This window comes from Lytechinus pictus, chromosome 19 (genome assembly GCF_037042905.1).
Source record: "Lytechinus pictus isolate F3 Inbred chromosome 19, Lp3.0, whole genome shotgun sequence".
Classification (NCBI taxonomy): Eukaryota; Metazoa; Echinodermata; class Echinoidea; order Temnopleuroida; family Toxopneustidae; genus Lytechinus; species Lytechinus pictus.
The window spans coordinates 10,510,001-10,523,421 of record NC_087263.1 but is presented as its reverse complement, the minus strand read 5'-3'; the positions used below and the strand labels follow the sequence as shown (position 1 = coordinate 10,523,421).

Here is a 13,421-nt window from a genome sequence, read left to right as displayed (position 1 = left end):
GTTAGGTGTGAGGTGGGCGTATTGTATGTCGACGTGTTGTACGCGCGGCCAGTCGTTTTCTCAATCAACCCATTCCAGTACTGATATCAAGAAATGAATCTTTTAACAACACAAAATAAGAATAATTCAAATTATGTATTTGGAAATCTTTGGGGTTAATAAAAAAAATCCTGGAATAAAGAAATAGATTGCAAAAAGTGGTTTTCTATACCCTGTCTACGTTGCCTGATATAAGCAGCTGGAAACGTTCGGGGGCCAGTTTTGTAAAACATGTCATGATAACAAATTTGCAATAACAGCACAAAGATAATGAAATCCTTCTATCTGATTGGCCGGAACTTGGTCTAGATATAAGCGCTTGTTATTATAGGCCTAACAAATCTTTATGAAACGGGGACCAGGTATGACAGCGCAGTAATTGTTTCCGTTTAGAAGTCACACCGATAGCCGTGGATGGTTCATCGTTAGATATTATAGCTGTGCTTATCAAAAATAGACATAAAATAACGGATGTTATTAAATTAGACATACAAAGCATGTGTTTTAGGAGTGGGGGTCTGTTGAGGTGCCGTAGACTCTATGGTGTCTGTGGTACTGGGTCACGTGGGCTTTTTATATAGCCAATCATCGCATTTCCTTGCTGCCATCATTTGCGCAGGCGCATGCGGTGACGTCAAGTTCCGTATGACGTCATACTATTACCTTAGGGGTGTGGTGGGGTTGAGTAAGATATAATGGTTGTTATTTTGATGACATGGTTTAGGTAAACCTGGAAGTTAAACTAGACCATACTTTTATGGAGTGCCATGCATTTTTCTGCAAAAAGTTGTAAAAAAATAATAAATGAGATGTGAAAACGGAAGGATAGGAAAATACAAAGACATTATGAATTTCAATCAATTTAATCAATAAATGCCTATTATTATCATTAAATAAAAAATGACATCAATATGGTAAATATGAAACCCAGCTTCCATAGTTGTGTGGTTTAAACTTTTAGTTTAGACTTGGGTTAAACCCGGGTTTAATTATCCGAATAAGATCCGATGTGGACAATCTATCATCCGAGAAAATGTATATAGTTGGATGCCCTTAGTATCCCGTTTGTCTTGTATTCAATAATAATGATGATAATGATAATAATATTCATAGGGCGCTTAATGTGTTTCAAAGCGCACAAGTGGGCTGACTAAAGTAAATAATAAATCCATGAATTTAATTTATCAAATTCTCTTTTCTATCATTTTAACTGATTGAATCGCTCATATCATCACTTTTTTTTTCAAAATATTTACCGAATAAGTATATCTTCATGTATGCGTTTATCAGGAGGCCATGTTGATGCCCGATAATCCGTTTACTGATCATCCCGTCATATCACTAAATATATTGCTTTCAGTAGATTCTTATGTTTCAGGTTTTAAGCCAAGTGCTTAATCGCAGGTCTGGCTTACCTTTCCCAGTGTTCCTTAACCCTGTAAATGCTAGAAACAGACCTACAAATGACGGTAAATGTTGTTTTATTCCTCGTGGGGCTGAGTGGGTTAGTGCCGACCCACTTGAGCTACTGATGGAGAATACGCCTCAGTCACAACTAACGAACCGATCCAAGCTATTACGTTATTCCGAATGGCATTATCATCTGTCGGTTTGGGATCGGTTTCGTTGGTGTGACTGCAGCCTCAAAACCAGCAACATCTGCCCTGGGATTTTATGTAACGGGTCACCAAATCTGAAATCTGGTTGATCCCCGGAACATTTCCAGCTTTAGTTTCGAACGATAAACGTTTACGAATAATGTGTAGACCCTACGTAATTCTGAAATCAGCTAATTACATCCATATGTTCTCAATTAGATCCCGAAAGCAGCTTTTTTGAGGGAGGACCCGAATTTATATTCTTTTGCAAAGACTGGGTATATACTGTACTAGAATTATTAAAATATATATGCGGATGTCGGAGATTGATCGGAGATGTAAGGGTTTGATTAAAAATTTGTTCTAATATTTCACATGAATGACTGAGATATACTTCACATTAATGTTTCATTCCCTTTTCCTGTCGTATTGGACTTCTTGCTCAGTTCCAGAAGAAGCAAATTATTGGAAAAATTGTAAATTGGATGTATAGACACCTGTTATTTCCTTTTATTGAAATCAAAGAAAATGACCGGACGTGAATTCTGTTTCGTAGTGTTCGTTGCCATGGTGATGTGTGGAAGTTGCACTGCTTCAAGATGCCCTCGCTTTAGCACTTTGGAAAATGGGAGCTGTTACTGGTAAGTGAAACGGAGGTTGATGGTACAGTTGAATTTGAAATATATAGGCCTAATTGTAACGTGATATGATTTGTGGAAAACTTGTTTTACAATCATCCAATTAACTCTCAACAATGTGGACAATAATAATGATCATCATGATAATAGTGGCTGCTAAAATAGCTCACGGGTCTATCTTAAGGCGCTTCAAGAAAGTGGATTATACACGTGAACAATAATTGAAATAGCGTCATACAATGTGTTAGCAGCGTTCACATTCTGGATTACGTTAAGATGTGATTCACAGTGTTGATATTCTCAAGTTTAACAGTGTGAAGTTGATTTCACATTGTGTTCCACGCTGTGAATACACTATGGTACATACTGTTTTCTTCCCTCTGGGGAAATCTTTATTTGTAAACAATTCCACATGCTAGGGACTCGTAAGAATTCCTCTCTCATAATTGGTTTATATTATCATTTATGATAATGTTATTGTTAATAGTGATAAATGATAACATTATTAATGGGTTCTGATATCGTTTTTGTAGTCTCCCGAATATGATCAGGCTCTCGATAATTGATTACCCGGTTCAGCGTAGCTACCTTAAGGCGCGGTGCGAGGATATTTTAAAACGGATCTAGATAAAAGATTTTTTTCTTCATACTTTTCTTATGTGGCATTCCATCAACCCCACCAGGATTTACTAATTTGTCATTTTATTTTTAACAGGGTAGCTCATTTATATATATATATATATATATATATATAAATGTGTGAAATTATACATGTACAACAGCTTTGGCAACTCTTTTATTTAAATATTTTGTGAAAGAAATGGATGAAGAGAACAATGGTAGGCGTAGCTTAAATCAAGGTTCCCCAGAGCTATCTGCCCTTTGGAAAAATTGGTGATGCCGAAAAATGTCTCTTCCGGGAATCGAACCCGGGCTCCCAGATTCGAACGCCAGTTCCTTAACCACTAGATCACAGAGACGGGTTAGTGGCTAAGGCGACCCCGATCCGACTGACCGTCAGATAGACAGATTTTCGACACTATACCAATTATAATTTCCATTGTCGGGTGTAGGTGGGTTTTGAACAATGACAAGCCGCCATGTATAATTTCTCACATTTATATATATGTATATATATATATATACATATATATATATATATATATATATATATATAAAACAAGGGGCCCTGTGTCAACGGAAATTCACGAAACATAACAAAACAATAATACATACAATAGTAAACATTCAATGAGAAAAAAAAAGAAAATAATACAAATGAATAACTTAGAAACTAATAACTAAAATAAAATATTCATGCAAGTCTTTGCAAGTCTTTGAATGAATCAAGTGAGTTTAGTAATAGGAGAAAAGAGGATAATGAAATGACAAAGCCTTGACAGCACCGGATGACATCATTTCCGATGCGGGATTCGAACCCAGGACCTTGTGATAGAGTATAGAGTGGTATTCTTACTGAACCTCGACAACAACATCGTTCCCATTAGAGTTGAACTGAGGGCAATCAATTAAACTTCAAAATTAATTGCTATGACAACTGCATTTATTGACGTAATGGATCTATTAAGTACTTCCCAAGAATAAGAGCCGGAGGAAAAAAATCAGTAATGATTACGGAAAGCGTCTTGAGGAAATGATAAATGACCACTGTCTCCGCTTCATCTCCTTCCATATGGTCTATTCCTAATTCCATTATAGCAATTTCGTCTACTATTTGGTCTTATTAGCATTGTGGGAGCGACGTGGTATAGTGGTTATATGACTCTCTTCTTTCAATCTGAGGGACGTGGGTTCGAATCTCAGCCATGGTGTGTTTTCTTTCAGCAGAAATTTGCCTACATTGTGCTGCACTCAACCCAGGTGAGGTGAATGGGTACCCGGTAGGAAGCCAGTTCGTAGTTCCACTCTGCGCATGATTAGAAGATTCTGCGCATGATCAGAGGAAGGTCGTTTGTACTAAAGTGACATGGTGGTTTATCATTTAATGAGATAAGCACCAACTTCGATGTCTTGATTATTCATGTATTCTTTTGAATTGTGTTTTTCATTCTCATCCACAAAAAAACAATGCGTCCACGAATGACTGGTATATTTCACAGTTTGCCAAGTACATTGTACAACATCCTCTAATATGCAATCAAAGTAGAAATGCAACAAATACCTTCATCATGTTCATAGAGTGTTCATTGATGTGCTGTTCTAGTCACCTGGTCTATTCAATTTCTTCATCCCGCTGTGTAAGGCATTCATACGTAATATCTTGCTTTGAAATCTGCCTATAAAATGAAAGAAATGAAAGGTCACGATTTTGTTGAACTTTGGTTCACAACACAAAAAACAGAAAATAACGAAGAGTTACCTCGAAATTTTCGGCTGCTAACTGCTACCTTCGTCAGCGATGAAATGAAAGGTCATTTGACCAACATTGTCCATGAAGTAACTACGAACTGGTCTATTCCTTGAATGCTTCAGCGCCTATACGGCAGCACAGCTAATTTCGGGGGTAGTGATAGCAGTGCTTTTGTATTCTCAGACAAAAAGCGCTAAATATATCCAGCTATTATTATTATTATTATTATTATCATTATTGTTTGTCCCATTAATCGATTTGTCTAATTTCCAATTAGGCTACACCCATTTCGTCTAATGTCCACTTGGTCTATTTCCACTTACATGTTATGCCAATATGTTTAAAGTGCAAAATACTAAGCAGACTAAGTAGAAATTAGATCATCTCAGTGTTACACTAAATTATAGTTAGACCCAGCGGCGCGATGAGCCAAAGGCTTTGAGGGGCCAGATATGGCGTGTCGGGCAAAATTCCTCAAATGTGGCGAGCTAGCGAAGCGAACAAGCAAAAATTTCGACATTTTTGAATAGATTTTGACATTATATTCAGGAAATAGTATCATAATTCACACTTTCTCTTTCTTTCTTTTTTTTTTGTCGTGATTTTTTTTTTTTGGGGGGGGGGGCAAGCGCCTCCACCCCCTTCCCATTTGTAGGCCACTGGTTAGACCAAGTAATGATTGGATTGAACAGAAGTCTGTATATTGCTACTAATATCGTAGGTGATATTTTGACATCTAAATGGAGAAATGATACTGAAGATTAATTAAGATTATTTAAGAATGGAAAGTATAATGTTGTAATGCAGAAGTGCATATTCATGCGACATGGATCGCATTTTTCGAACCTCTAATCATCCGCTAAAGTATTCCAGAAAAAGAAAACCCTCATTAATTAGTCCAAGAATAGATTTTTAAAGAAGATCGTTATCGTCAATGTTTGTTGATTAAAGAAATGCGTCATTTCCTCAATTTTACTTAAATTCATTTCAACTGCTTTTATAGAGTTAATGTGAAAGTAGATCCGATTCATTACCACGTTAACTTTCAAGTATTTAAATGTTTCATCAATCGATGGCCTCAATAGACGTTTTCAGCGTCATACCACAACTTAAAGGGACTGAAACCACATTTTCTTAAAATCTAAGTTATAAATGTTGAAGGTAATGTTATCCGACACCCTATCCCAATTTGAGGCACCTGATCAAATTTGATGTTCCTGTAAAATCGTCAAATGCGTTCACTTGTTTTGTTTAATATCATCCACACTAAAACAGTTCTAGGGCATAGGCGTTTATATAATTTAAAACTGGAACAAGAATGATAACATCCCTTAAGGGGTTTTATCAAAACTGAAGAGGCGTTTTTGTTATTTTTTATTTACTTAATTGTTCTCACTCCAGGATAATACCCTTCAAATACAACAGGTCACCTTACGTTGGTGGATTCCAAGTTGCTGCCCACCAAGAATGTGGTCTTGAACAACCTGGCGCCGGTCTGGTCACCATCAACACCGTCGAGGAAAACAATTTCATATTCGAATGGATCGGTCGTTTCGCATCCGAGCCAACGACGGTGTGGATCGGTTTGTTCCAGCCTAGGGTAGCTAGGCAAGGACCGGTCTGGTTCAGTGGCGAAAGCGGAATCCTAGATCTGGTAGAACCTTTGGATTACGGAGAGGGCGCTGTTCTATTCTTAAACGACCACAGAAGATACAGTCCCAGGTGGGAAAGTGAGGATCCATTCGAATGGGGGAGTCGACCGTCAGCTCTTTGTGAGTACAAGCTCAGGCAGGCGCCACCGACTACGCCACCAAGTGCGCCCACCACTAAACAAAAGACGATTCCTATTCCAGGGCCAAGCCAACAACCGCCAATATTGCCTAAGAGGAATGTTCCTCACAAACCTTACTTTCCGAGTTACCATCCCTTCGGTCCTGGACCGTTGTCTCTACATAAACCAGTGGGTACAGACGGTTTTCTATTTGAGGTGATCAGACGGAGGCCTATGTCTCATATTGATAAACGTGGTAACAATCATTATAATTCTGGATATTTTCCAATCGCACTACCGTGATAAAAAAATGGCATTGTCTGCCAGGATCTTATCATTGATACCTCAGATTATGCTGCAGTCACATTTCCCCTTCGGCGGCCGTGCGGTGAGTCGAAAACAGCCGTTTTAACATTTATTGTACCAGCTACATTAGGTTGTTTGTCCGCCGAAGGGGAAATGTGACTGAAGCATAATCTTGAACTTTCCCATGTTTTAATTTCAGGGAAATCAGTTTTTAGAGAACTCACTCTCCGAATACCATACCTTTACATTTGTACATTGTGTGAAACGTATACGAACTAATGTCAATGTAAATCAAGTCTACCACACACTGTGACACACTGTGGAGCACTGTGTTCTTTCCGCTTAGTGAATGGAAGCGTACAATAAACATTATGTTTCGTTTCAAACAAGGTAGTAAGGGCTGTATGAAGGGTAGCAGAAATCCATTTTTTTTTTAGTAACTATTATACACGATCAATATGCTGCATCTTTGGTTTATAAGTCAATAAGTTTTTGATCTTTTATTGTTCATCGTGGGTGTGGTGTTGGCGAGCTTTTGCAATTGTAACGGGGCGGATCCTGCAACGTAATTCTGTAACGTGTGCGCCTAACAGGCTGCTTGAAATGCTGTGAATCCAGTGACCGGGTAATAATAATTGTGAAGCGCTTTGAACAGTCGTAGATTGATAAAGCGCTATATAAATGCCAATTATTATTATTCATAAATCCATTGAAAAGTGATCCTAACATTTTGAGCTGACGAAAAATTGCAAATATGTCGTTTGTCCAGAGTCATGCTGTTTTGATTCACTGATTTTCGACAAAGGCTTCTTTGTCATGAAGGGCTTTTGACAATAGATTCTCAATGTTCAAGAAAGCGTCTGTGTTGTTGCTGCAAAAACTCCCTATGTATGTCTTCAAACACTATGTTTTGTATATGAATAACACAAATTTTAAATTTAGAATATGAAGTTAATTCCCTTATTAAGGAATAGATGATTTTGTAAATGTTTATAGACTGATAGATAGAAATATTAGCAGCTGTTGTTTGTACAATGAAGAACAAAATGTGTTTAAAGGAGGCATAAAGTATGACCAAGGACATTTCTGCAATAATAACAGGTCCTGATATCATTTCAATATTTGGATTATGTATGTTTGAATTGAATGACGCCAGTTCGGGGGTCCGTTTCACAAACAGTTATAACTATGGCATATCTGGTAACTTTGCCGTTATGGTAATTACCATGGAAACCTTGAATGTGATTGGCCGCTGAGTCCCTTTACCAATGTAGATGCGATAATGGCAAAGTTTCAATAGTTGTAACGCTTTATGTAACGGGCGCCTGGTCTTAACCGCGGCCTCGAGGACCTATTTCAAGTAAGTTGATAGGAGTTAACGTTCTTTGGAAGAGATCGCTCTCACAGGGTCTACCAGTCCTATAATCTTTAGCGCTTACTCCAAAGTAACAGGATCAGACGGATGTAGACAGGATTGTTAAAAACATATTTTGATAGTTTGTTATATTGTGTACAGACTTTGCCAATTTTCAACCAAAATGACCCCAAAATTACAAGTTTATCTTTGTAGACATTTCCAAATTGTGGTTGGCTTTTTGTCTGAGTATTCTTTTGATCATCATGATCATTGTGCTTTTTATATTTTATTGTTGTTATTATTATTTTATTATTATTTTTATTATCATTCGTAGTATAGTAGAAGTAGTAGTAGTAGGAGTAGTAGTAGTAGTAGTAGTAGTAGTAGGAGTAGTAGTAGTAGGAGTAGTAGTAGTAGTAGTAGTAGTAGTATTGTTATCATTATTATACCCTTCTCCTTTTGTCTCCCCCCCCCCCCCTCCTTCCCTCCCTTTCCCTCCCTCTCTCTCATTTTCTCTCGCTCTTTCACTTTTGTATTTGTATCTTTGCCCCTATATGCAGATATGTGGGCGTTTCTGTCTGTCTTTACAAATATGTCAACGTGTCAAGGGCCCTCTGTCACTCTCTTATCTAGCAGTCCAAAAATCTTAACTTGCAACATTCTCAGAGACTCACTAACATTTCCCGAGCTTTACCATAATCTCTGAATCACTGGCCCACATGGATTCAGACGTCTTCAGGTAATACCACCGTACCTTCCGCGGCTGTAAATCAGTAACGGTGAAACGTCTCGCTCTGTCTTTGTCGCCCTCATCGTCACGTTAAATAATTACTATTCGAAGGATTCTTCTGACAACATAATTATTGTTGAATTTGTTTTTAATCAAATCGATCGTTGTTATTAATGATGAGCTCATTGTGCTTGTTATTGTCCATGTCATTGGTTTCCTCACTAATTCTTGATTTTTTTTATTATTATTGTCATTTTCATAATTTTTTTATCATCACCTTATTCCAATAAAACCAGTAAACGAACTCGACTTATAGCAAACAGCAATGTCATACAACATCGTACGATGTCCAATGCACATCCAATAGAGTTCTATAACTATAGTATCAATAATTATCCTAGGTAACTCTCACGATTCTGAAACATTCCCCAGGTGCTTATCTTAAATCTAAACTTAACTTTTAACTTGTTTCATGCTCTTGGGATCTGATAAAGTGGTTTTTTTTATTAAGGGTTTGGGGATTTATTTACTTCTGTAGTTGGTTTGGGACTGCAGTATCCCGTCTATTGCCTTTTTTAGACTATATGTTTCCTTGTGGCCTCCCACAAGAGAAGGCTGTTCGGGCATGAACCTCAATACCAGCTAAGAATAACTTTTGAGTAAGTCAATTTTAGTATCTACCTAGTCGTTAGCTAGTCTGCAGACACAGACACTTATTTTTCGCAATTATCATAGTGCATAATGCAGAGTCTGAAGTATTGAGACTAGATGCACTCTATACTCTGACTGGCTATTATTTGACTCAGACCAAGGAGTTACAGCCTTTTGCGTCTCGTCGTCACTCGAGACATGTAGGCCCGTATTCTGAAGTCGGGTTTAACTTAAACATAGGTTTAAAGTTGTGGTTTAAGTATGGATAGCCAATTGTTACATAAATCACTAACGGTAGAGATATCATACTTTAGCTCATTTGGCTCTCAAATCATTCATAATTGTCTAGGAAGTATAAAAAGATGATTGTCATCACCATCGATGAATCAGGAAAGAGCACAGTAAACATAAAAAACATACAACTTAATAGAAATTTTGACACTTTTGGCTTCCCTTAATTTTAGCACAAAGTTAGACCATGTTCTAGGTTAAACCTGACTTCAGACTACGGGCCGTAGGGTCCATGCTCTAGATATGGTAAAATTTGTTTAAGTGTCAAATAAGAGTCTGTACTTGCAGACTAGTCGTTGGCGGCGTCTGTTGACCTGAAATCCTCCTCCCTGCAAAATCTCGCGAATCATGAGATTTTCTTTCTCTAAGAATTTACCTAAACACCGCCGAAACCGACTCCTAACCGATCAACCGACCGATGACTTGTCATTGGAAATAACGTAATAGATTTTGTCGTTTTGGGTGCGAAACCGACTCCAAACCTGTTAACCGACCGAATACATGCCATTTGATATAAGGTAATAGTTTTTGTTGGTCTGTATTTTTCTCTTGATATAGATAACTTGTTTTGGTTTCTTCTCACCACCCTTCTTGTCTTTCATTCTCTTTTCTGTATCTCTCATTTGTCATTATTTTTATTTTGTCTCCATGACATACATGACAAAGTCGAAATGCAATAAAGAACATGATTGGAGAAATACATTATTCTTGTAGGCCCTATAGTGAAAATTCTTTTGACGTTCTGTTTTTTTTTTACTGCTCTGCTAGTTTCGAATTTCCCTGTAATCATGATGTTGCGGGTGGATTTTGCCTTTTCCACGTGTAGGCAAGCGATACCAAAAAAATTGATACATGAATCCAAGAAGAAGGGAACATTTTATTGTGACTTGCCGGTAGCCGTAAAGACGTTCATGTGCTGCTTTAATCCCTGGTGGATCTTTGCGTTAATCCCTCTTCTAAATTTGGGGCTAGAGCTAATTCCATCTTAGATCAAGAAGAGGGGAGGATTGATGTTCTCTGTCTGTCTCTTTGGGGGCAACTTATAATATCAGGGGCTGGAAAATGGGCGTGACTCAAGAGACAACGAGACATATAGACTGCAGAGCTCTGTGAGGATTAGGCATATACAGCTGAAGAGGAAAGAGGAGGAGAAGAAGAAGAAGATGTCCACAAAAAACATGTCCACAATATCAGTGGAGACTAACAAATGTTTTGTGATTTTATTCACAGTATTAAAACAGTCAACCCTTGTCACTTCGTAGTGCTTACCCCATACTTCACGAACATTATGGTTTAGATATACAAAATATGAATGATGGGGCAAATTCAATAAGGTAGGCACGCATATTTATTCTATTAAAGTCGCCGTAAATTCGTCAACCCGTACACACACAAAGACTATTTTTCAATAACACCCCCCTCTATAGGCCCTATCCATTGGTTTATGCACCTGTGTGTTGATGTGTGGGGGGGTGTGTAGGTGATTCATCCAAGTTTAATTAATTTTCAAAATTAAGCCCACACTTTGTGAAAAGTGGTGAGAAGCTGAAAACAAAGAGTTATATAGTCGCGCTTTTTTTTTTAATCACTGCCTTGGTGTGAAATTCTGCAATCATCTCTAAGCTGAATTGAATTGGAAATGTATTCCCTGAAATCTTCTGGAAGTGCAGAGTATCAAAGTCTCGATTCACTTCAGTAAGTACCTCTTTTTATAGCCGCATATTCCCCCATAGGGACGACTTCAGGATACGCCAAGAAATAGCATTTGGCAGAGGATGCGACAAGGAGGCCTGAAATAGTAGGGGTGAAAAGTCTATCCCGTTTCACATTACTCGCCTCCCTATTTGCGGATAATGACATCAAGATCTAACTTGATTCTGTGGTGAATGTGAAAGATGACCCCCCCCCCCCCCCACCCCCTTTCCCCCCATGATCCCCTTCGTCAAACATGTTTACTTTGAATGAAGTACATTACCCCCAAACGTTACCCCCACGGCTTGTTTCCGGAGGGGAAATGAGGGGTAATGAGGGTACCCCCTTATGAGGTTTCGTGACGGAGCGAAGAGAAATGAGAGTTGATAAAGGGGTCATAGTCAGGCAACGAGAAAAAGTTATCGGGGAAAATGTTGGCTCATAATTGGTATTTGTTGGATTAACGCTTTCATTTTAGGGATTTTAGCAGAAACGTAATCGTTATGTATGCTTTTTCTCGCATCATTACTGTAGGGGTAAATTGTTGATTCTCCATTGTATTGCTGATTGTTATGAGAATCTTTGTCAGTTTTCACTTTCCTTTGGGGGCGTGACAGTATAAAATGATGTTGGCCAAGATAGTTAGACAAACGGCGACCGCATCGGTGGGAAGCATGCATGCGCCAGTCACGACTCCCTTCAATAAGCAATGTTTACTTCAGCTTGCTTAGCAACTTCATAGACTATTCAGGGAAATTAAATGTTGATTAAGAAATAGACCGTTACGGTGAATGTGCTGTTTCGAGCATCATCACTGCATAAATTGGATACATTGATCAGGAAATGGAAAGTCATGCAGAAAAAGTTATGTGAAGATGGCAGAAGGTGTCCATGATGCAGTGAAACAGAGATAAAGGGAAACACTAGATTTTAATTCGTCATGCGGACGAATTAGGTAATCTGTCGTAGAAACATAAAATATAAACATACATAATTATTTAAACAAATGAGTAGATATTAGATTGAAAGATAAATAGACAGACAGATAGACAAACATATTTAAACAGATACAAGGAAGTTAGATAAATAGATGGATGGATGGAGAGATAAATGATAGGTGGATAAATTAATATTCAATTCAATTCAATTCAATTTATTTTTCATTCTTCAACATAATACAAATAATTACATGATAAATTAATTCAATTTAAATGAAAGCATGAACAAAATTTAACATTGAATAAATAATATACATATTCAATAAGTGATTCAAATATAAATTTACATGCATGTCAAATTTAAATCAATATAATCAATATAATCAAATATAATTAAATCAATATAATCATATATCATCAATAGAAGATAGATATAATATATCTCGATATATAGATAGACAGATACTGTTCCATATGAATTTTCCGTTTACAGAATACCACTATGAATAGTGCTCTCGTTTTTTTTCTCTTGATTGTATACTTCCATGTTTTAGTACATTTAAACAGGAAGAATCACCATGCCGTCAGGATTGTTTTGATAAAAGCGAAAATGAGACAAATTTGTTTAATATAACAATTAATACTTTAAATACCAATAGACGAGTTGATAATTATCAAATGCTAATTTAATGAGGCCAGGTGTGAGCATCTTCTAATATAATTTTTCATAATAATTTCATACAATGTTATTTTCTCAGAAGGTTGAAAGCATTCAAGCCTGTACAGACAATTTATAATCACATGTGTGTAATTCATGACGCCTATCTTAAAGGAAATCAATTATCTTGAAGCAATAAAGTAATGCAATTCAGGAAAATTTACATGATCATGATAAGGGGGAATCAGATGCCTATATGTTACGTCCCAATGTTAAGACTGATAATTATTATTTATTTAAAGAATAATTATGTTAATCTATCATGAAATCATGCACGACCTTCATCGTTATTAGTTAATCATGCTTATGTTGTTTGTTGTT

At 37.2% G+C, this 13,421-nt stretch overlaps 1 protein-coding gene across 1 annotated transcript; it reads left to right on the top strand.

The window, feature by feature from the left end:
• Nucleotides 1-1,854: 1,854 nt before the first annotated feature.
• On the top strand, nt 1,855-8,301 carry LOC129282740 (30 kDa spicule matrix protein-like). The gene is made up of 2 exons (XM_064114004.1): nt 1,855-2,278; nt 6,048-8,301. Exons 1-2 carry the CDS (start codon nt 2,166-2,168, stop codon nt 6,718-6,720), a joined length of 786 nt encoding a protein of 261 aa, XP_063970074.1. The 5' UTR covers nt 1,855-2,165; the 3' UTR covers nt 6,721-8,301.
• Nucleotides 8,302-13,421: the final 5,120 nt, after the last annotated feature.

Excerpts from the sequence above, each read along its gene's own strand:
- LOC129282740 (XM_064114004.1), top strand. The coding sequence starts at position 2,166 with ATGACCGGACGTGAATTCTGTTTCGTAGTGTTCGTTGCCATGGTGATG. Across the intron at positions 2,279-6,047 it reads GAAAATGGGAGCTGTTACTG|GATAATACCCTTCAAATACA; the intron begins GTAAGTGAAACG and ends TTCTCACTCCAG.